General features: G+C 42.0%; 1 protein-coding gene across 2 annotated transcripts in view; it reads right to left on the bottom strand.

Annotated features, from left to right (window-relative positions):
• Positions 1-25,456, bottom strand: part of SEC16B (SEC16 homolog B, endoplasmic reticulum export factor) — a 392,979-nt gene that overhangs the window by 11,628 nt on the left and 355,895 nt on the right. For both annotated transcript variants that reach the window (XM_077453184.1, XM_077453185.1), the window contains 3 exons: positions 24,144-24,240; positions 15,920-15,999; positions 15,724-15,804 (listed from right to left, as the gene is read on the bottom strand). In XM_077453184.1, the coding sequence (XP_077309310.1) occupies positions 15,724-15,804; positions 15,920-15,999; positions 24,144-24,240 (258 nt within the window). The remainder of the gene's footprint in view (positions 1-15,723; positions 15,805-15,919; positions 16,000-24,143; positions 24,241-25,456) is intronic.

Raw genomic sequence — 25,456 nt, 5'->3', positions numbered from 1 at the left:
GCCAGAAATGTTGAAAGCTAATAACTTCCTATGCTCCCTGCCTGTGCTATTATTCTGTTACAGATGAGGGCAGTGGAGGGAGGGGGGTGTGTGTGTGAAAGTGAGGACTGTGGAGGTGCAGAGGTAAGATGTGGACAAGGGTTAGCAACCGTGAGAGGTGCAGGGGGGAGCTGTGAACAAGGGTTAGCAACTGCGAGAGGTGCAGGGGTGAGCTGTGGACAAGGGTTAGCTATGGCAAGGGGTTCAGAGGTGAGCTGTGGACAAGGGTTAGCTATGGCGAGAGGTGCAGAGGTGAGATGTGTACAAGAGTTAGATATTGCAAAGGGTGCAGGGGTGAGTTGTTGACAAGGGTTAGCTATGGCAAGGGATGCAGAGGTGAGTTGAGGACAAGGGTTAGCTATGGCGAGGGATGCAGAGGTGAGCTGTGGACAAGGGTTAGCAACTGCGGATGGTGCAGGGGTGAGTTGTGAACAAGGGTTAGCTATGGCGAGGGGTGCAGAGGTGAGTTGTGGACAAGAGTTAGCTATGGCAAAGAGTGCAGGGGTGATACAGCAAAAGAAAAAAAATGGGCATGGGATAGCCCAGGGTCAGACTTTAGAGGCACAATGGACAGTATTAGGTTTAAAAAATATATATTTTATTTGTAACAATACGTGGTACAGAAGAGCAAAAAAAAAGGATAAAGGGTTAAAAGCATATGATATACACAATACATGACAAAGATGAACATGCATAGTTACATAGTAGTGAGCCCCTGTGCGTCAGCGGGTTTCGCTGTCTAGCTTCATCAGAACATGCTCAGCAAAGAGCTCAGACTGCAGTCAGCAAAGCAGAAGTCAAATTAGGTCAGGTTCATTAGTCCCTCAGAGCCATAACTAGAAGTCCATCCAGCATACCCCCCAGAGAACCACACCTTCACCACTGGGTTAGCTATTGTAAAGCGTGCAGGGGTGAGTTGTGAACAAGGGTTAGCTATGGTGAGGGGTGGTCCACGGGTGACCCGTGGACAAGGGTTAGCTATTGCGAAGGGTACAGGGATGAGTTGTGGACATGGGTTAGCTATGGCGAGGGGTGCAAAGGTGAGCTGTGGACAAGGGTTAGCTATGGCGAAGGTGCAGGGGTGCGTTGTGGACAAGGATTAGCTATGGAGAAGGGTGTGTTGTGGACAAGGTTTAGCTATGGCGAGGGGTGCAGAGGTGAGCTGTGGACAAGGGTTAGCTATAGCGAGGGGTGCGTTGTAGACAAAGGTTAGCTATGGCGAAAGGTGCAGGGGTGAGTTATGGACAAGGGTTAGCTATGGCGAGGGATGCAGGGGTGATTTGTGGACAACAGTTAGCTATGGCGAGGGGTGCAGAGGTGAGCTGTAGAAAAGGGTTAGCTATGGTGAAGGGTGCAGGGATGAGTTGTGGACAAGCATTAGCTATGGCAAGTGGTGCAGATGTGAGCTGCTAAAGACAGAAAGTGTGGATGTGAGCTGCGGATGAGGGGGTGGGTGCAGAGGTGAGTTGTATATGGGGGTGCAGAGGTGAGTTGTGGGTGGGGTTGCAGAGGTTAGCTGTGGATGGAGGGTGCAGAAGTGTGCTTTGACAGGAGTTTAGAGATGTTCATTGGATGGTGGTGAGTTAAGGATGGGGATGCAGAGGAGAGCTGCGGATGGTAGGGTGTACAAGTGAGCGTTGTACAGGAGATCAGAGGTGAGCTTTGGGCAGGGCTGCAGAGGTGAACTTTGGATGGGGGGAAAGAGGTGAGTTGTGGACAGTGGGATGCAGTGGTGAGCTTTAAATGAAGGATGAACAGGTCAGCTGTAGATGGTAGGGGCAGACGTAATCTGTGGACAAGGATTGCAGGAGTGAAGGATGGGGGGGAAACTTTTTTACCGCAGAAGATTTTTTCTTGGTGGGGAGAGACAGTACCACAGGATACAGAGTTCAGTGGCCAAGAGTATGAAATGCAGCAGTTAGGAATTTGTAACGGGATAATTTAGGCAGAGGTCTGTACTGCGGGATTGGGCTTTGGGGAGGAATTGAGGCAAGGTCTTTTTGGTTGTAAACTGGCCTGTGAGAAATGCACTCATTGCGGAATTTAATCAAATCGAATAGTTGGCAGGATAATCGCAATCTTAAAGAAGAACCATTATGGAGGTGAGACTCCATTTATTGTTGTCACAGTCCCATTATAACATGTACAATAAAGTAAGTACCCCCCCTCCCCCCAGTACTAAAAGGGACTTTAGGGGCAAACTTTTTGAAAAAAGTGTACAAATGTTTAGAAAAATGTATTACATAAAACCCCTGTCATGAACAAACATGACAGTGGTTTATAAAGTAATATACAATATTCATGTGTAATATATGAGCAAAAGCAACACAACACTTCTCCTGTAACCCGATTAGGGTTACAGGAGAAGTGTTGTGTTGCTCTTGCTCATATATTATATTACACATGGATATTGTATATTACTTTGTACACCACTGTCATGTTTGTTTATGACAGGGTTTTTATGTAATCATTTTTTCTATTTTTCGAAACATTTGTATACTTTTTCAAAAAGCTTGCCCTTAATGTCCATTTTAGTAATGGGAGGTACTTATTTTTTTGTACAGGATAATCGTAATCGAACTGAATCGAATCGCGAGGCCAGTTAAGATGTGCACCTCTATCTATATTTCTTACCTTTTAGATGTTTGTCAGGAGAAGGTGTAATCGCTCACTGCAAAGTTTGTTTAACAATGTTGGAGTGAGCCTTTCCCAAGCCCGTTCTCATTACCATACAATGCAAGAAGCTCAGCCTCTACACCTTTAACCCTTTGTTAAGCTGGCCATAGATGTATGCAAATCCGGCCAGTTCAGGAAATGAATGAATTTCGATCCATCTATGACTGTTGCTGCTCAAAAGAAGTCGATCTAATGATTGCCTTCTTATGAACAGGACTGTTGGAAAACTTTCATTTGAACAGTGCATACAGCGCTTATCAATGTATGCTGACAGCAGAAGAGTCTCTGCTGTCGGAATACAATAGCACAGCGGGGGGATTCCTCCTTGATTTAACTGCTGTTTGGGATATATCTACTGACAATTCCCTGTGGGACTCCTCAATTTTTTAACAAGTGAAGTCTGAGATTACTCTATATATGGACACATCTTACACTATAGTTAAGTTGGAGAACATTTTTTGTACACCGCCAATTAGTTTACTGTTTTTTCTACCCATCTAACTTGGTGGTTAATAGATATCCCGGGCTTGTATGTGATTTTTGTGTGCATGTGCCTCGTGCTTTGCAGCTGCTATCGCTATAGACAACGTTGTCTTTTTTATTAAGGCCAGGTGACGGTGGTGGGTAATTTTACCAAGTCTTTTGTTTTTCAGATATTTGTAATAAAACCCATGTTTTAAACTGCAAGGCCCATCTGTGACTTTCTTTTTTGGGGGCTGTACCCTACAATCCTTCTCCTATGCCCTTTTGAGTTACTTGGACCGCATCTATATAGGCAAGTCAGAAAACATTTGGACGTTGCATCTGCTCATACATCGAGCTTTGTAGTTTTGGAACAATGGTCAGTTTTGGCACAAAACCTTGGGGTTTTTTCTAGTCACTCCTCCATCCACCTCACTTGTGTGGATGAGGAAATCTATTTTCTTTTTTCAATGAGCCTACTGGCTGACCTAAAATAAATAAATGATCCAAGTATGGACAGCCTTAGGACAGATGGTGTTCAAATCTAGTGACAATTGGTAATGATGATGTGCCTGATCAGCACAGACAGGGTTAATTATAGCAAACACAGCTGCCCAGCCCTCTCATAAACAAAAAGAACTACCTAGCATTTGTCCTTGCTGGAGAGTCCAGAATAGAGCATCTAAAAAAGGTAAGCTGCATTTTTTTTTTCTAAAGTCATGCTATGTAAATGGGACAAGTAGTTGTTATCCCAATTCAGCAGCAAAAGTGGAAATAAAAAAACAATTTTGGCCACATGGAAAAGTTTACTTTGTTTGCTATATGATGATCTTCTTACAGTTTTGTAAAGCTGTCTATTAAATATATGTAAAAACACAACATCCCATGTGTCTATAGGTTTCCCACAGAGACAAGCAAAACCTGAATATTTCAAGTAGTGCAATGCTTTAAGACCCCCTGCAAGTGTAGGCAGTAAAGTATATGAATTGGTTTCCTTTCCTCACAATAGATTGCATTTATTTCTTTGTGTTTACTCTTTGTTCAGAAATATTTGGTGCAAATAATAAAACAAACACAAATGGATATATTTAAACAAGTAAATATATTATTTTTCCTTTCAGAACAAACTTACTATATGAAAGTGTATCTAAACCCTAACAATAAGCTTCTCTTATTTGGTCCCTTTTCTTCTATGAAATATACATTTGAAAGCGTTGTGTTATATCTGTTTGATACATTCAAATAAAATACCTGATGATCGCCAGAAATGTTGAAAGCTAATAACTTTCTATGCTCCCTGCCTGTGCTATTATTCTGTTACAGATGAGGGCAGTGGAGGGAGGGGTGTGTGTGTGAAGGTGAGGACTGTGGAGGTGCAGAGGTAAGTTGTGGACAAGGGTTAGCAACTGCGAGAGGTGCAGGGGGGAGCTGTGGACAAGGGTTAGCTATTGCGAGGGGTGCAGAGGTGAGCTGTGGACAAGGGTTGGCTATGGCAAAGGGTGCCAGGGTGAGTTGTGGACAAGGATTAGCTATGGCGAAGAGTGCAGGGGTGAGCATGAAATAGCCCAGGGTCAGACTTTAGAGGCACAATGGACAGTTGTAGCTTTAAAAAATATACATTTTATTTATTTAACAATACGTGGTACAGAAGAGCAAAAAAGGATAACGAGTTAAACGCATATGATATGCTCTATACACAATACATGACAAGGATGAACATGAATAGTATAAATAATAGTGAGCCCCTGTGCGTCAGCACGTTTCGTTGTCTAGATTCATCAGGACTGACTCAGGGATTGTTGGAGAAAACAGGCCTCACTATCCATTAAGCTTCAAGTATCATCAGCATCTCAGGTATTTGGGTATTCATAAGAATGAGCCAGTAACTCAGAGTGCCAAGTAGCACCTATATTGGCAATATTGGCAGGTGGAAAGACTCAAAAAGACAAATACAGGATGGGGGGGGGGAGGGGGTGTTGGTATAGACTTGGACAATGAGAGCCAGCAGCCTTAATAGTATAAGCATATACTTAAAGCCAGCCACATATACATGAATACTCAGTAAAGAGCCCAGACTGCAATCAGCAAAACAGAAGTCAAATTAGGTCAGGTTCATTAGTCCCTCAGAGCCATTATAACTAGAAGTCTGTCCAGCATACACCCCAGAGAACCGCACGTCCACCACTGGGTTAGATATTGTAAAATGTGCAGGGGTGAGTTGTGGACAAGGGTTAGCTATGGTGGGGGGTGCAGAGGTGACCCGTGGACAAGGGTTAGCTATTGCAAAGGGTGCAGGGGTGAGTTGCGGACAAGGGTTAGCTATGGCAAGGGGTGCAGAGGTGAGCTGTGGACTAGGGTTAGCTATGGTGAGGGATGCAGAGGTGAGCTGTGGATAAGGGTTAGCAATTGTGAAGGGTGCAGGGGTGAGTTGTGAACATAGTTTAGCTATGGCGAGGAGTGCAGGGGTGAGCTGTGGACAAGGGTTATCTATAGAGAAGGTGCAGAGGTAAGTTATGGACAAGGGTTAGCTATGGTGAGGGGTGCAGGGGTGAGTTGTGGACAAGGGTTAACTATTGTGAGGGGTGCAGAGGTGAGCTGTGGAAAAGGGTTAGCTATGGTGAAGGGTGCAGGAGGGAGTTGTGGAGAAGCATTGCCTATGGTGAGTGGTGCAGAGGTGAGCTGCTTAAGAGAGAAAAAGTGTGGATGTGAGCTGCGGACAAGGGGCTGGGTGCAGAGGTGAATTGTATATGGGGATGGAAAGGTGAGTTGTGGGTGGGGATGCAGAGGTAAGCTGAGGGGGTGCAGAAGTGAGCTTTGACAAGAGTTTACAGATGCTCATTGGATGGTGGTGAGTTAAGGATGGTTATGCAGAGGAGAGCTGTGGATGGTAGGGTGTAGAAGGGAGAGTTGTACAGGAGATCAGCGGTGAGCTTTGGGCAGGGCTGCAGAGGTGAACTTTGGATGGGGGAAAAGAGGTGAGTTGTGGGCAGTGGGGTACAGTGGTGAGCTTTAAATGAAAGATGAACAGGTCAGCTGTAGATGGTAGGTGCAGACGTAATATGTGGACAAAGATTGCAGGAGTGAATGATAGATGTTGTTTTTTTTAGGGGGGGGACTTTTCACCGCTGAAGATTTTTTTCTTGTTGGGGAGGGACAACACAGGATACAGAGTTCAGTGGTCAAGAGTATGAAATGCAGCAGTTAGGAATTTGTAGCGGGATCATTTAAGCAGAGGTCTGCACCGGGGGATTGGGCTTTGGGGAGGAATTGAGGGGAGGTCATTTTTTGGTTGTAAACTGGCCTGTGAGATATGCACTCCTGAACCCTGCATTCTGTGTGTTGCGCACTTTTGGTTTTATTTAACAGCCCCTCCTACCAATCCTATGACAGTGAGCACATTGTGGCAAATCGCTACTCGGGGGAGGGGGGGTATTTGTTTGGGTGAGTTCCTGCACCCATTCTCCAACAGAAAAACCCCATATATTGCATTTACTGGACTTTTGGAAATCTGCTTGGACTTCAGCTTTAATTAGGGGATTAAATACCTTTATATGAACCAAGACAGCAGCTAAATATAGCGCTTCAAAGGGTAAAACTGACCACCTTTTGGATATTTAGGGGTTAAAAAGTGTCCATCTAATCATATTTAATTTTAGAGAAATGTCTAATACTCTACCCAATAGGGTGAGTTAATTTATATAAGCACATTTGACCCCATCTGGGTTGATTAATGAACTCTGTGATTGGTAGTGATAAGTAAAACATCCCCTTCCACACATCACACAATTTTTTGCCAGCTGAATGATTATTTTTCTATTAATTTTACGTGATTGCTTTTTTTCTTGATTTCTTAATTATGTTTGCACAAACTAGTGATGGGTTGATTAGCATTTATAATACTGCTATCACGGCAAAATTTTAATCCTTGTATGAAATCACCATTTATTGTCAGTTTAACACTTCGGGATGAGGACTAAAATAATTAAAACCCCTTCATGTACATCAGAGATGTAAGAAAACAACAACAACAACATATTTACCTTGCTCCTGGCTTTATTTAACGTAAACATTGGGCTCATTATCATCTATTCATGATTTCAGAACTAGCAGATTTTGGAAGCAAAGTTGCATGGCAAATTACAGCAAGATGAAAGCAATTAAACATTATATTTCCAGCCATGTGCAACGTAAATATTTACAGCTACGAAAACTTTGTTTTTTTTTTAGATAATAATTGTTATTCTACATGAACAGTGTTTCTCAACATTCTGAAAGATGGAAACTAATGCCGCGTACACACGAGCGGATTTTCCATTGGAAAAATCTTGGATGGTTTTTCCGACGGAATTCCGCTCAAGCTTGGCTTGCATACACACGGTCACAGAAAAGTTTGCTGAACTTTCGACCGTCAAGAACACGGTGATGTACAACACTACGACGAGACGAGAAAATGTAGTTCAATGCTTCGGAGCATGTGTCAAATTATTTCGGAGCATGCGTAGTTTTCCGACAGATTTTGGCCAAAACTTGTCTTGCATACACACGGTCGCACAAAGTTGTCGGAAAATCCAATCGTTCCGAACGCGGTGACGTACAACACGTACGACGGGACTATAAATGGGCCAGTAGCCAATAACTTTCATCTCGGAATTTATTCTGAGCATGCATGGCACTTTGTCCTTTGGAATTATCTGCACATGATCAGAATTTAAATGATCGGATTTTGTTGTCGGAAAATTTTATATCCAGCTCCCAAACTTTGTGTGTTGGAAATTCCGACGGAAAAAGTCAGATGGAGCCCACACACGATCAGATTTTTCAACAACGCGATCCGATCGCACATTTTCCATTAGAAAGTTAGATCATGTGTACAGGGCATTACTCTTTAGGGCTCCTATACAGGGATGGTGAGAGACTGAAATTATGCCCCGGGATGTCATGTCCAGGAAATACATTGTAAATGCCAATGCACAAAAGGATCTGCTTTTACAAAACTACAGACACACACAGATATTCACTTGTATAGCAGACTGTACGTGGCACCTGCGACTCCCTGGGTGGGAGAAAACATCCAGAATTTTACATTCTCACTTTTTGTGTGCATGAGGCCTTTGCACATGGGTCACCCGAGCCCATTCAGCAGAATTAGCAGCACCAGGTGCTGCCTATGACCTGCTTTTGATGTGAATGGCTGTGCATTGCTGTTCTCATGCTGTATTTTTTATTTTATTTTTTTACATACATCCGTGTGCTTTCCATAGCATTGCCATGCATATCTTTTAACCACTTCAATATGGGGCACTTTCACCCCCTTCCTGCCCAGACCATTTTCCAGTTTTCAGCTGTCGCACTTTGAATAGCAATTGATACACTGTGCTCAAATAATTTTTTTATATCTTTTCTTCACAAAATATAGCTTTCTTTTGGGGTATTTAATAACTGCTAGCTTTTTTATAAAAAAAAAAAAAAAAAAAAGAAAAACCGAAAATGTAAAAACAAAAAAAGGTTTTCTTAGTTTCAGTAAATTTTGTAAATAAGTAATTTTTTTCCATTGACGTGCGCTGATGAGGCTGCACTGATGGGCACTGCTGATGGCGACATTAATGGGCACTGATGAAGCGGCTCTTATGAGCACTGATGAGGCGGAAGTGATGAGCACTGATGGGAACTGATAGGTACTGATAGATAGCACTGGTGGGCACTGATTGACGGCACTGGTGGGCATTGATAGGTGGCACAGATAGGCAGCACTGATGGGCACTGATGGGCAGCACTGATGGGAGGCAATGATGGGCATCACTGATGAACACTGAGAGGCAGCAGTGACTGGCATCACTAATGGGCACTAACTGCTGGCACTGATGGGCACTGTAGGGGCTTTACTGTAGTCAGGGCACTGCAAGGAGATACTACTGATCGGCACTCCTCAACACACACTCTGTCAGTGTTTGATGGAGGAGAGACCATTAACAGCACTTACGCATTTACATGTGACCGGCTGTGATTGGACACAGCCGATTACATGGTTACAGAGATCGGGGTTGCGCCGTGTCCTAGGAACACAGTGCAGCCACGATCATCGGGGCGCCATCATATGATGTCCTTCCAGAGCGAGAGCCGCACCACTTCTCCATCATTTGAGAGTGGGCCAGCGGCAAGTGGTTAAAGTAGAACTATAGGCAAAACCTTTTTTAATTTTGGATAGAGTAAGGGAGGGTTATAACCCCTGTCAGTTTTCTTTGCTATCTGTGTCTGATTTAGAGAGGACACTCCCCCACTCTATAAATCTGGCAATAATGTAAAGGGGGGGGAAATAAGTATACTTACCTATGTACATGTAATGTTTTCTTAATTTTTACTAGTTTTCTGCTGCCTGGGCCCCTGCAGCCATGAAACCATTTTGAAAAATGCACTTACTGCGCATGCACAAGATTAAGTGATTCTAAAGTCGAAATGTTTTTTTTTTTTTAAATCCTAATGCATTCCCTATGATAAAGTGCTACTAAACCCAAAAGAGTAAAATCAGTCTGTGTATGCAGTAAAGCATGCTTACTGTACTCACTGTACCCTTAAGGGGTTAATTCTCTGCATTGTGTAAACAGGCTGTTTGATCCTGCCTCCTCTGATCCTCCCCTTATTTTACTGTCCCCGAACCATCTGCTGATAGAACAGAGTCTGGGGGGTGGGGGTGGGGGAGGGAGCTCCACATGCTTAGTTTGGTGTGTGTTGATAGAGAGTTTTTTTTTCCTTGAGAGGGTGCATGTGATCAGTACAGGGCCAATCAGCACTGTCCAGACAGAGGGTCAGGGGTCTTGCAGTCTTATAGGACAATCAGGGAAGAATGAAAACTTCTCCTACAAGCTTCAGCCAAACTCTGATAGAAGTCACAATATTGCTATATATGGCTGATGAGAAAATTTATTTAGTAGTTTATATTTACTAAAACTATTGCATGTTATGTGTATTGTGGAAGACCAGATATAGTGAATCCTAGGTTGAGTAATATGTTAAGGTAAAAATCCCCCCACTTTCTGCCCCCCCCCCGTGATCCCTAAATACTTAGCTGCCTCCTCTCATTGATTTACTACTGTCTCAGCTGCAGCACCGCTCTCCTCTCTTCTTGGATTCACAGGAGACACTGAGAGCAGTAAAGCCTCATATACATGATCAGACTTTGTACAAACTTTCCTGTGGATTTTTGTACAAAGGGCGTCGGCCGAGAACTTATATTGCATACACACGTCAGGACTTTTTCAGCCAACTTTCACTAAATCACTTGTTTTTTCTGCTCTGTACCACCACCTTTGGTCAACTTCTGTATTGTTGTCTGATCTTTTGCATTGGTTCTGAGCATGCCTGTTCGTACTTTGTACAAAAGTCCTATGGTTTTCTGTACACACGATCGGACTTTGCTCCATCGGACTTTTGTTGCCAGAAAGTTTGTCCGTTCGCACAGCCAACAAAAGTCAGATGAAAACCGAAAAAGTTTGTACGATGGAGCGTACACGCGGTCGGATGTTGCTCCAAAACAGCTAATTTGCATGTTTGTTGTTAAAAAGTCTGATCGTGTGTATGGGCCTTAAGAGCCATAGACTTCTGCTGCTGTCTAACTCCAGTGAGGAGGGAGCATGGACATAGCTTGCTGGTGCTGTGTGTGTCTAGGGATGCACACAGCCCATCCCGGGAGCCTGCCCCTAGTATTACTTTAAGCTGTTATTGCTACATATAGGAAAATATTTTGTGTCCTAGCCTGTATAAAAATTATCTGTTGTTTGTAAATCCTTATATACTGTATGAACAAAAATGACAAATGTTTTTAATAGTTTGCTGAGAAATGTAAATTATTAGGCAACACAAAAGGATAGCCAAAAAATAACTGAAGAAACAACATGGGAAGATGCTACATGTATTCAGTAACTGTTAAGTTATTGTTTTTGCAATGTTCATTGTTACACTGACTTGGATGATTTATTATATAATGTAAAATTCATTGGGAAATGCAGGATTCCCACACTTCAAAGAATTTACTGTTCTGTCCTGCAGCAGTTTGAAATCCCATCGCAGGGTGCGGTAATATGATTTGTAACTTAATAAGGAACCCAAGCAGAGCAGAGCTATGCGTCATTCAGAGATTAACAGTTTTTAAAGATTTGGCAACTTCAAGGTTGGATGAGGTCCACTGTGTGGGCAAACCTATACACTACCAGCTTGAAATGATAAGTCATGACTACAAACAAAGGACCCGAACGCTTGGCAAACCTATAAAAATTATTACAAAAATTAGGGGAATTTATAAATAACTCTTATCTATATTCACCCTACTTTTTTTTATTTGAAGAAGTTGGTTCTAAGTTACTTAGATAAGTGGACTTTTAAAAGCGAAGTATGTTTTTTTTTTTTAACCTCCCTGGCGGTACGATTATTTCGGATTTTAGGTGCTAAAAGCGGTACCATTATTTTGCATGAAAATTTGGCGTTTTATATTGTAGTCCTGCAATTCTTAGGAATAACTCTCTTAAATCTGTCCAAACCAGAGTCTAGCAGACATCCCGGGTATGATAAAGTTTGAAAAATTAAATCATAAATTATAATATAATAAATAATTATAAATAATTGTACCAAATAATAATATAACAATAATAAAAATTATTCAATAATGTAATCAAATCAAAAACACTGAAATTTGCTCAGTTGCACAATTGTCACTGTCATTACTTTTCAGTATTTGATGACGGATCTCCCCACAAATCGCTATCGCTCAATTCTGCGAGTGATTCTAATTTATTATCGCTGTTTTCTAGCTGGTCTAAAATCATTTTTGATGTACAGTGACAGTTTTGGTTGCTATGGGCAATCTCCAGTTTCCAGGCATAAAGAACAGTTTTTATTATATAAAACTGCATGCAGGACACTGGGCAGACCACTAGGGACAACTGGGATGTGAAATATTTACATACAGCAATGTAATCTGTAAGATTACATTATACTGTATGTTTACTGTTTGTTTCACTTTTTGAATTTGGCGCCGATCTCCGTGCCCGTGCGTCGCAACGCTCGCAGGGCACGGAGATCGGCGATGTGATGCATCGAGCGAGACACGGCTCGCTCGTACAGCGGGGAGACAACGCTGGATCCGAGGGAGAAGGTAAGTAAACCTCCTCCTGGATCCAGCGATGCAATCCCAAGTCTGGCTCGGGGATACCGCTCTTGGTATAAAAAATCCACCCCGAGTCAGACTCGGGAATACCGTCAGGGGGGTTAAATGTAATAATCATACTTACCCAGGTGGATGCAGCATCTGTTCCAAGGCATTTCTAATGCCACGTACACACGATCACACATTCCGAGAACAAAATCCATGGGATTTTTTCCGACGGATGTTGGCTCAAACTTGCCTTGCATACACATGGTCACACAAAGTTGTCGGAATTTCCGAACATCAAGAATGCGGTGAGGTACAACGAGCCAAGAAAAATTAAGTTCAATAACCAGTGTGGCTCTTCTGCTTGATTCCGAGCATGCGTGGAACTTTGTGCGTCGGAATTGTGTACACACGATCGTAATTTACGCAAACGGATTTTGTTGTCGGAAAATTTGAGAACCAGATCTCAAATTTTGTGCAATGTAAATTCCGATGGAAACTATCCGATGAAGCCTACACATGGTCAGAATTTCCGACAACAAGCTCCGATCGCACATTTGCCGTCGGAAAGTCCGACCGCGTGTACTGACTGAGAGCTAAGCGATCTAACACTGCCGAGTGCTTGGTTCTCAGAGCTCCCTGAGCAGAGAGCTGGTGACTCTCAGTGAGCAGCTCTCTGCCTCCCCCCCCCCACACTGTGGAGGGGTGTGAGCGGCAGGTTCAGGCTCTCTCCAGGCATGTGAGCGGATATTGACTTCATTGTCCCGTTCTTGCCCGAGCCTGGACTGCCTCTGTGCTGTCAGCGGGCAGCAGACTTCAGCCTCACGTCTGCTGAAAACTGTTCACATGGGTGCAGAACTAACTGCACTTCTGTGAACCACAGGAGAAGTACAGCCAAACGAGCTTTGGCTGTACTTCTCCTTTAAGGCCTTTGTCGACAGGCTTCTGTTCTGACTCAGAACTACTTCTCTCCACATACAAGCCCATGGGTATTTAAAAGCAGCCTGAAGCAGATCCAATGCAGGTCAAATTCACCTGTTATTGGATTCTGAATTTTCTCGAATATCTAAAACTGATGTCAAAAGTATGCTGCATTTGCCCATTGAAGCCCATGGACACTGACCCTAATGTTAGGTTCACACTGATGCGGTGCGAATCTGATGCAATTTCACAGTGCAATATCTGATGTGACCAGTGTGAATCTAATGCAAATTGATGCAATTTCTGAGGGGATTTGGCATAGCTGGATATAAAATTCGCACTGAACCCACACTAAACTCGCACAGGACATTTTTTTTAACCGGCTCAGAATCACACCTTATAGATGTGAGATAGTAAACAATGTTTTTTTCAGATGACGTACAAATCTATGCCTTGCGGGTCGGATCTAGTCTGCATATAATTTGCATTAGTGTAAACCAAACCAAAAATGTAACTCTACCATTAACTATTGCACATTTGTTTTTAAATAACATATCATAGTACAGTACAATGATGTTTAGCAATAGGATTTACTACTCATTTGTTGGTAAAGTTGGTAAAGTTGGCTATACAAGCAACACTTTCAAATTGAGTTTTTAGATTTAATCAAAAATGACAATCCTTTAATAACTATTTTCTTTCAATGGTTTCTCTTTGCTTGTATTTTACCCCCAATTTATAAAAATAATTGATTAATATCACTCATAGATTTGGTTGTTTTAAACACAAATTGATTGCCACAGCAAAGTCAAATATAACAGGATTTTCCACCTATGTGTTTGATAAAATTGACTGTTTATTGATTGACATACCCATTCGGTTCACAATTATTGACCCAATATTACTTATGTGTGTATGGCACACTGGTTGATTATAATCTTGCTGAAGTTAATGGCTTTTTTTTTTTCATTTTTAAGCCAGCACAATACTTACATGAATGACAAATGTCCCATGTGCTGGTTGCTGTTCTGTTATTCAAAATCTTCATTCCTCTGCCCCCCAGATACCCCCTGTGGCTGTGATCTTCCAGTGTGGTTAACACAAGTGGTTCCAACATAACTAGCACTCCTTAGAAGCCCTGACTATGCCCTGAAGCTGTAGTATCAGAATAAAGAGCACATGCAAATGTAGTATCAGAATAAAGAGCACATGCGTATGTAGTATCAGAATAAAACGCATAGTGTTTGTAGAATCAAAATAATGAGTGAATGAAGAATAGGTGGATAAATAAAAGGTCCGCCTTCTCCATTCATAGAGCACTTTTTATTACGAGAACTGATAGTGCAGTTTCTATGAATGGAGCCGGAGGTAGAAAGAGTGGGACATTTGGTGAGTGACGGTGAAGCCACTTGTATTTCCCACCATAACACTGGAAGGTCGCAGCCAAAGAAGTATCCAGGAGCCAGCGGACTGAAGATTTAAAGGAACAGAGCAGCCACCACCACATGGGATACTTGTCATTCATGTAAGTACTGTCCTTGGTGCTGACTTACCATGCTGGAACTTACACAGGGTTAATGATTTCAACCCCTACATGGCAGTGTTTGGGCCTGGCAATTGGCTCAGGTCCGAGCACTGCATCCTGAGAATGACGGCAAAGCTCAGATGATCCTCTATACCGGGAAGTATCATTTATCTCTGAGGGATCCAACAGGCAAGCAGAGCATCAGGGCTGAAGGGCACAGGGAAGGTAAGTATAGGTTACTGGTGATGATGCTTTATGAAGAGAACCTGTCACTTTTCCTTGAACTGGCCATGTAACTTATTATCTTTAAACAAAACGTTCAATAGAGTGCTATAGTGCTCCCTTCACAAGCAAAGTGACTTGAAAGTGGAACTAAACTGTCCTTTTATATACAGAAAATGAAGCTGCCATCTTAGCCTCTATGTGATCTGCAGTTGCCATGGTGCTGCACATGTTATCAGTTATGGCACCAGTCATTTGAAAAAGCTCTGATGGTTTTCGCAACGGAATTCAGATGGGATTTCGCTCAAGCTGTCTTGCAAACACTCGGTCACACCAAATTCTGACCGCCAAGAACGCGGTGATGTACAACACGTACGAGGGGACTAGAAAAGGGAAGTTCAATAGCCAGTAGCCAATAGCTTCCATCTCGTCGTTGAATCTGAGCATGTGTCAGTTTTTGCATGTCGGAATTGCATACACACGATAGAAAGTTTTTCCGTCTGGAAAATTGAGAACATGCTATCAATTTTTTTTCTGGTGGAAATTCGGACAGTTAAATTCCTATGGAGCATACACACGGTCGCATTTTCCGATGAAAAGCTCTCATCTGTCTTTTGCTGGCCGAAATTCCGATCGTGTGTATGCGGCATAACTGTTTTGGAAAACTGTCAAATCGATGGGTTTAGTTCCAAATGAATTACAGTAGTGCAGCATACTAAAAATTTCTAGGAATTACCTGTGAGGGATTGTACAGGGGGACAGGTCCAGGCGGCTGGCTTATCGGACTTCCAGAGACAGATGCATTTGGATAAATGCCCTAATGAAGCAAAGAGTAACAAGCATAAGTACACAGACCTCCGAATTTTAACCCCACAGTCTGTGAATTCTAACCCCACAGTCAGAATTTGAACCCCCCTGATCTAATGGTTTACCATGTTCTCCTGCTGACCCCGGATCTCTGGTAACACTGAAGTGCTATTGATCTTCTGCTGATCTTCACTTACTTTAATTCCTGCCAAAGAGTAGAAGATACAAAGGATGTGTGACTTCGCTTTGATAAAAGGGCAGCGCTGTTATCCACCGATAGGAGTTTGTGAACAGTGTGTCATTATTTCCTTCCCAGCGGTATTAAGGAGTTTCAGGGAGTCATATCAAACACTTCACACATCAACATCAAGCCAGGGCAATATTCAAGCGCCCGCTGGAATCATACTAATCAGACTATGTAAGATAGTTAACATATTGACATGGAATTCTGTATAGAGCTCTAGAAGTGGTTCATTATAGAAGCTATGCCATTATATAAAGAGAATTTATAATAACTTTAATATGCTTTTTTTCCAAGGAAAAATGTGTCATCTTCAGCTGAGGGGTTAAGTCCTCCCAAAATTTAGATTTCAGATTGTGCCCTATGGTAATAAATTGACTTCTTATTGGACCCATACCTGAGCTCCCACCTCTGCTGGCCTGTAGAAACCGCTATAAGCATAAACTCAGAGTTTAATTCTGCTGCTGCAGTCTTCACAATATAAAATAGATAAACCCACAGATGACGCAAGTACCCAAAGAAAGAGACTTGCTAATAACCATAATAGCTGGGTAGAGCTATGCATTCAGATCTCTGAGATTTAAAGTACCTAGCATGTAAGCAGGTGCCTACAAGGGGTTAACATGTCTTTCTGTGTTAGCACTTGTTTTTCCCGGCTGTGCACATTTCCTCATATTAATTGAGCCAGGCAGGTGCTGAATGTTACAGTGTTTTCCTGTGCCCTCATGTTCACCTGAGAGCTATGGGTAACCAGGCTGTAAGGGCCTTTTCAGCCACATACCATTTCCTACAGGTCAACCTACATAAAAGGAGCTGCCTCCAAGCCCCAAGGGTAGAGTTCTGGGGAAATACTGACAAAATGTAGCCAACATAAGGAGATGATGCAGCCCCGGGATAGACCCTGCATTTTTCCGGCAACATAAGCTTGCTGGAAAATTTGGGGTAATGGGGCATGCACGGGTGATGTCATCTAAAAGAAAAAGATTTCTCGCAAACAACACAGGTAGGATTTTAAACATTAGAAGACATAAGTATATCCTAAAATTGTTAATTTACAGGAAAATCATCTTAAAGACATTCTATGCATTAAAATAAAAAACCTTCTGTGTGCAGAAGCCGCCCTCCAGCACTCAATAAAACTTACCTGAGCCCCATCTCTCTCCAGCGATGTTTATGAGTTCCTCGGCTGTCCGGGACTCTCCCTCCTGATTGGCTGAGACACAGCAGCAGCGCCATTGGCTCCCACTGCTGTCAAAGTCAGTTAGCCAATCAGGAGAGGGATGGAGCGGGGCCGAACCGGGGCTCTGTGTCTGAATGGACACAGGGAGCTGTGACTCAGCTTGGGTGCCCCCATAGCAAGCTGCTTGCTGTGAGAGCACTCGACAGGAGGGAGGGGCCAGGAGAGCCGAAGAGGGATCTGAGAAGAGGAGGATCTAGGCTGCCCTATGTCTGTTATTTTTAGAGAAAAAAAGGGAGACTATATAATCACTTTAAAGATTACTGCCAATCATGGACTTTAAGGGACTTACATTATCTCCTGTAGATTACAGCGTAATCACTTGCCGACCAGCCACTGTATATATATATATATATATAGGTCAGCTCGATTGGGCAAAATGCCATACTGTACAGGGGTCTGTACGTGTGACACTGTGGGAACACGCTCGCAGTGGAAAAAAAGGACATCAAATTTGTTTGTGTACAACGTCGCATGACTCGCAATTGTCAGTTAAAGCGACGCAGTGCCGTGTCGCAAAAATGGCCTGGTCATTAAGGGGGTAAAACCTTCCGGGGCTGAAGTGGTTAAATGGACTCTTGCCTTAAAAGGGATTGCCTTATGGACTTGCCTTCTGCATACCGTATGCACACTCGGGATACAGCATGTGCAGTAGGGGGCCGGCTGTGAAGCCACAAGGCTTCACTGCCTGTTTCTCTTACAAGAGATGGTGGCAGTAACACAGAGAGCCAATTAAAAAATCTGCTGGGGTGCCAACATCGCAAGATCCCTGGACAGGTAAGTGCCCTAATATTAAAAGTCAGTAGCTACAGTATCTGTAGCTGTTGACTTTTATTTTTTTGGTGTGGGGGCTGGAGCTCCTCTTTAAGTCTGTGACAGGGTCTACTTAATTCAAATGTCAGCTATCTCTTTCTTGTGTAGGTACTTATCCATGGGAGTAATCATTATCAGTAACTTTTTCAAATTTTACAAATATTTTTTTTTAAATCAGGACGTGAATATGTGTGGTATAAGGGTTATCCACATGCTATTTTTTTTTTTTTTTTTTTACAGGTTGACAATTAACTTTTCTGGCAGAATGTCCTGTGTTGTGCTAAGTGTAGACATTGGTTTGTGGTCAATCAATAATTAAAAAGCCTGTAGTCTGTTTTTATGTGTATATCCATTGATAGATTGCTTGAGCAGTACACTGGGGCAGAAGGATCAATGTACAGAAAAGGGCAAGTGGGCGTTTATTTTACTGTGTTGATCCGTTTTCTGTCTGTATCAGCGTTCTATGCATAAATTGTTAGGCAAAGTTTATGCCAGCTGACACAGGGGAGGGGTGTTTTTTGAGGAAATTCATCTTATTGTACTCTATAGGGCATATAAATTGTCCAAAATATGCTCATCGGCTGAATTAAAATGAACAGGATACATCACAGTAGCCAGGTGCTGGGCTACTGCAATAGGGAGAAGGAGGCATTGCCTTTTTTCTTCTCTCCCCCTGCTGACATACTGATGTTATACTGTACCATTCTCCTCTGGCCAGCAAGAGGAATGCTAAAGCCAAGCAAACCCATAGACTTCTATGTAGAGTGCTGAGACTCCCGGGAGTTGTAGATTGAGATGGCAGCCATATAATGAGATAAACTGCCTCCTTACACTACAGATCCCAATATGCACTGCGCAGTAGGAGGAGTGAGAGATGATTTGTATTAAAGTGCCCAGGAAAGTTCTTCCTCTTGGCACTGAAGGAGTCAGAGAGAGAGCACCTCTGTCTAAATATTAACCTGCCAACGGGAGACCATACCAGTGGAAAGCCAAGCCTGAAACTAGGGTTGAGGACATTTGGGAGCAGTATAGCACCACCTACATCACAGCAACTGCGCCATTGCTGCAGGGAGATTGGAGCATCCATTCACTCTCTGCATCCCCCTGCTGATTACCAGAGGCTTTCAGAGAGAGACCAAGGGGGTCCCCCCTCTACAGAAAGAGGTCACTACAACATTCTGGGGACTGGTGAGTGGGCTTTTTCACCCATTGCTGATACTGCTAGCAGGAACTGAACAACTGAGAGCAGGACACCAAGTGTACCCAATCCATACTACTCCCATATTGCACTCTATACCACACTTATTCCAAACCTAGACTGCCCCTATATCAACACTATAAGACATTATACCTAACCTTTACCACATCTGAACCACATCTACCTTGCACCTCTGCTGAGACTATACCATACCCATACTGCACCTATACTGCATGCAGGATAAATGGGACTATCATTATGTGCACTTATGATCTTAAAGGGCCCCAACAATAGCTCATTTATTACTTTCCTTTTCCACCCTCCTTTTCTTTTGGCATGCCCAGTCAGTTTAGGAGTGGCATCTCTGCCATAAATGTGCTCTGGCAGTATAGTTCAAGCACTCTGTAAATTAAAGTTTGCTACTGCTTACTGCTGCACTTGAGGTGGCCTTGCTACTGTTTATGCTGATCTGGAAGCCAATGGTCATCTTATGCCTGGTCCATCCTGTTAATGCCTTTGTACGCTAAATTGCAAATATACTGTATTTGTATGCTAAAATGTGTTATTACCATTGTTAATCCATTTAGTGCTTGCCTAATTACCAACCATATTGGGTGACAATATAATAAGTTTGCCTTTACTATTTGGCTATTTTTTGACTATTTGTTGCCTCTTTTTTTGATATAGCACTACTTTCAGGGTAATTCAGTGATTTTCTGTGATATTGTATGTTTGTACACTCAGACTGATGTGTTAGAGGGGCTGAGTTTTTTTTGTTGGAAAAGTTCAAGGCAAAGAACAGAGGACCCATCCTGCCAAGTGGTTACTACGGTGGTAGCACTACATCACTAAGTTCTACATGATGGAAAATCAAATATACAGTACACCAAGTCATTTTTTATGTAAGAAATTAGAAAGGCCTGGCAAACAATGTGACTTATTTCAGACTTCTAATGTAACTGTTTATAGAGATTTGTATAACAGTTTCAAAATGAGAACAGAAATTATTTCAGATTTCATATTTAAAGGTCAGCTGAAGTCACAGAAATAGATATTAGATGAGATAGAATGCTAACATCTCCATTTTCATGGACATATTCACACTATGTCCATTGAGCTGTGCTGATCTGCACAGACCAAGGCAGACCCAAAGCAAGACAACATATAAAACAACTATTTTCTAAGTGCCCTGTTCACACCATGCAGGTGCATTGTGGAGTTTGCATTTGTAAGCAGCACATCACACCTCGGGCTGAATTCACACATGATGCAGTGACAGGCATTTTACTACACTGTAAAATGCCTGTCACCACAAAGACACACAGTAAACAAAGGCTGGTCCATACACACAACAATGCAGCACGCTGCAATAAAATGAACACATGCTGCATTTTATCTCAGCACACTCTACAGAACTGCATTGCACTGCATAGCAGCGCAGCTGTAACACAAAAACTCTGCCTGTCAGCAGTAACGTGACCTGAGCTGCGCATGTGCCAAAACCTGATGAAGGAGGAACCTTTAAACTCCTGAAAAATGTTGGCTTTTTTATACAAGAGCCTAAATAAAATGAATCTGGACTTTATAAGTTTGGCTATTGGCATTTTCCTTGCATACCCAATCCCTGCTGCACTGCTGGTCTGTGGCACAAACTATCCAATTATCCTAACCCCACAGAGTCCCACGGTCTGAAATAAACCCTGTCCTTGACTGCAGCTGACCTTTAAATACCAAATCTCAAATAATTTCGGTTCTAATTCTACATACTTTCCAACTGGTAGGCTCAGTTTAAAATAAATCCTTATAAAACAGACAATATGTTATTTATTCACACATCTTTTACAATAATTCATAAAAGGATTCAGTTCATAAAAAATACTGGTCATGATTACTAATAACATTTTTGAACATTAAATCACATACTGCTTTACAGATTTTATGATGTTCATTCATCCTGCATTTATAAAGTAATATCTAGTTTAATTTGTATCTGAATTTTATTAGAGTGATTTTTACAAATATAATCTCTTGAATTGATAAATGTGTTAAAGATGTAAACACTCTTATGGATTTAATTATAAAATATGGATGTATTTGTACCTAGGTTTCTTATATTATATAGCTCTTAAATAAATAAATGTGTGTGTGTGTGTATATATATATATATATATATATATATATATATATATATATATATATACATACATATATATATATATATATATACATATATATATATATATATATATATATATATATATATATATATATATATATATATATATATACATATATATATATATATATATATATATATACATATATACATATATATATATATATATATATATATATATATATATATATATATATATATATATATATATATATATATATATATATATATATATATATATACATATATATACATATACAGTGGTGTGAAAAAGTGTTTGCCCCCTTCCTCATTTCCTGTTCCTTTGCATGTTTGTCACACTTAAGTGTTTCGGAACATCAAACCAATTTAAACAATAGTCAAGGACAACACAAGTAAACACAAAATGCAATTTGTAAATGAAGGTGTTTATTATTAAAGGTGAAAAAAAATCCAAACCATCATGGCCCTGTGTGAAAAAGTGATTGCCCCCTAAACCTAATAACTGGTTGGGTCACCCTTAGCAGCAACAACTGCAACCAAGCGTTTGCGATAACGTGCAATGAGGCTTTTACAGCGTCCTGGAGGAATTTTGGCCCACTCATCTTTGCAGAATTGTCCTAATTCAGTTACATTAGAGGGTTTTCGAGCATGAACGGCCTTTTTAAGGTCATACCACAACATCTCAATAGGATTCAGGTCAGGACTTTGGCTAGGCCACTCCAAAGTCTTCATTTTGTTTTTCTTCAGCCATTCGGTGGTGGACTTGCTGGTGTGTTTAGGATGATTGTCCTGCTGCAGAACCCAAGTTCGTTGCAGCTTGAGTACACAAACAGATGGTCGGACATTCTCCTTCAGGATCTCTTGGTAGACAGCAGAATTCATAGTTCCTTTTATCACGGCAAGTCTTCCAGGTCCTGAAGCAGCAAAACAGCCCCAGACCATCACACTACCACCACCATATTTTACTGTTGGTATAATGTTCTTTTTATGAAATGCAGTGTTCCTTCTACGCCAGATATACTTGGACACACACCTTCCAAAGAGTTCCACTTTTGTCTCATCGGTCCACAGAATGTTGTCCCAAAAGTCTTGGGGATCATCAAGATGTGTTGTGGAGAAATTGAGACGAGCTTTGATGTTCTTTTTGCTCAGCAGTGGTTTTCTCCTTGGAACTCTGCCATGCAGGCCATTTTTGCCCAGTCTTTTCCTGATGGTGGAGGCATGAACGCTGACCTTAACTGAGGCAAGTGAGGCCTGCAGTTCCTTGGACGTTGTTGTGGGGTCTTTTGTGACCTCTTGGATGAGTCGTCGCTGCGCTCTTGGGGTAATTTTGGGCGGCCGGCCACTCCTGGGAAGGTTCACCACTGTTCCATGTCTTCGCCATTTGTGGATAATGGCTCTCACTGTGGTTCGCTGGATTCCCAAAGCTTTGGAAATGGCTTTATAACCCTTTCCAGACTGATAGATCTCAATTACTTTCTTTCTCAATTGTTCCTGAATTTCTTTGGGTCTCGGCATGATGTGTAGCTTTTAAGGATCTTCTGGTGGACCTTACTGTGTCAAGCAGCTCCTATTTAAGTGATGCCTTGATTGTGAACAGGTGTGCCAATAATCAGGCCTGGGTGTGGCTAGAGAAATTGAACTCAGGTGTGGACAACCACAGTTGTAGTATGTTTTAACAAGGGGGGCAATCACTTTTTCACACAGGGCCATGATGGTTTGGATTTTTTTTCACCTTTAATAATAAACACCTTCATTTACAAATTGCATTTTGTGTTTACTTGTGTTGTCCTTGACTATTGTTTAAATTGGTTTGATGTTCCGAAACACTTAAGTGTGACAAACATGTAAAGGAACAGGAAATGAGGAAGGGGGCAAACACTTTTTCACACCACTGTATATATAAAATATATATATATATAATCATATACAATTGCGGCACAACTCACATATTGTAATTAAATGTTATTAAAAATGACAGAACAGATATATAATTTCCTGCTTGTGTGATTGGCTTACAGATTTTACCAGAAGTCTGCACTAAGATGCAGGTCACCCCTTGGAACAAAGATTTAATTTTTGGTGAGATAGTTCCAACGGGAAATCACATGTAAAGGGATGCAGACCCTGTGACTTTCCTTATTAGAGCCCTGCTGGTGCAGCAGCTGATAATTATAAAACCACTACCATGCAGATTCACTTTGCACATAGACCCTGACAAACAAATATCTATTTATTCAGAATACCATAAGGTGGGAATCTGCAAGAAAGTTAAAACCCTTGAAATATACATAGATCACCCAGAGGAAAATGTTTAATACTTTTAATACAGGATTTCCAACAAGATCACATAGGTATCAAGAGGTATTTGTGGTTGATGATAAGATAAATACCTGGCTTCTATACTGGCTTCTATACTTCTAAAAACCCGGCAAGACATCCCAACCAGAACACCTAGTACTGATGACCTGTTGTGCCCAATACAAGCCAAATTATGGGAAAATGCATAACTAGGGCAACAACACAGTCACATTTTCAATTGGCCAATGATAACCAGAAAAAATAAGGTGAGAAATATTGCTGTGGTATCCGAGCAATGTAAGAATGTAAACCAGTGTCTAATCAAATATGAAATATGTATTTTGTAAGGGGCCAACCTTGACACAATTATAAGTTATATACTACATAACAAGAAGCAATACCTCTGGAGGATAAATTCATTGTGTTGTCTGGAGGCAAGTAGCCAAAAGCTGGAGGTGGCGGAACATGTCTGTCGCCTGGTCTTGGTGGAGATTCAGCCTGAATAAAAAGCGAGGAGGAAAAATACATATCTGTAGAGATGTAGACCACATAGAAGATTCCAGAGGAAGATCCAATTGATGCAGTTAAATATATTGTATACTACTATTTAAAGGGAAGTAAAGGCAAACCATTTTAATAAGATGCTAATGGATCAATGAAAATGCAGGGACTGTAAGGTATAATGCAATCACTGAAAAAAATAAACGCTAATTAATCTTAAAATATGGGGACCATCAGTGTCATATCGATCAGCACTGCCTTTTCTCTTACACGGCGACAACTGGCGCCACACAGATAAATGGGCTGGGTACATTCATCAATCTCCGGACACTTGTAGTGTAATATATTACCTTTAACTTTAAGTAAGAGCAAGCCCTTATTGACTGATAGATGGAGCTATTATGAAAGGTGGGAAAAGTAAACATGCAATAGATACTGATATGTGATAATGAAGAGTACATACTCTGAACATAATATTGCTTATTTGAAGGTATACCCAGAGCTGATATTTCACAGAGGCTGAAACAAAAAGTAGAGAGCGCAACAGATTGTGCAAAACATCACTTTATAAAACATGAATATCACACTTCCGGTTCCGGCGCCGCATGTGCTAGCTGCGCCTTCTCTCAGCTCCCGCTCCGGGCTCCCTGAATCGGCCTATAAATTCGGCCTGAGTGGCCCCTCAGCCCAGATATCGCCACCGGGGATCCCCCCCTTACCTCCTGGCACAGATGGACCGGTTTATGGAGAAAACCGGCGCCCGGTCGTCCGCGGCCGCGGCGGCCTCCGCGGACAGGCCGCAAATCAAGCCCCCGGCTTCGGCCTACATCAATGCCGGATCGAACGCTCAGGTGTCTGACATGGAGGTTAGTGGCGCTGCTGCACAGGCTCTCCCCTCCTCACTTCCCGCTCCTCCCCAGGGACAGAACCCTTCTCTGGCTCCACACCAGACCCCACCAGTGGTCACTCTTCCCCACAGTCCCCCCGGGGATGAAGGCCACACGCATCGCATTGCACAGGCCGTGGCTGCTCTCCTCACCCCCATGATAGCAGCCTCTGTGGAGAAGGCGGTCAACGCTGGGATGCAACAGTTGAAAACACAACTTACTGAACACACCACCAGACTTAACGAACTGGAACATCGTGTCTCAGAGGTAGAAGATGAACTCTACCAAGCTCAGGCCACAGAACGATCCCAAGATAAAACCAATCA

The sequence above is a fragment of the Lithobates pipiens genome, unplaced genomic scaffold (genome assembly GCF_037356315.1).
Source record: "Lithobates pipiens isolate NorthernLeopardFrog02 unplaced genomic scaffold, aLitPip1_a1.2 Scaffold_23, whole genome shotgun sequence".
NCBI classification, from domain to species: domain Eukaryota; kingdom Metazoa; phylum Chordata; class Amphibia; order Anura; family Ranidae; genus Lithobates; species Lithobates pipiens.
The sequence above is the reverse complement of the archived record's forward strand: the minus strand, read 5'-3'. Positions and strand labels throughout refer to the sequence as shown.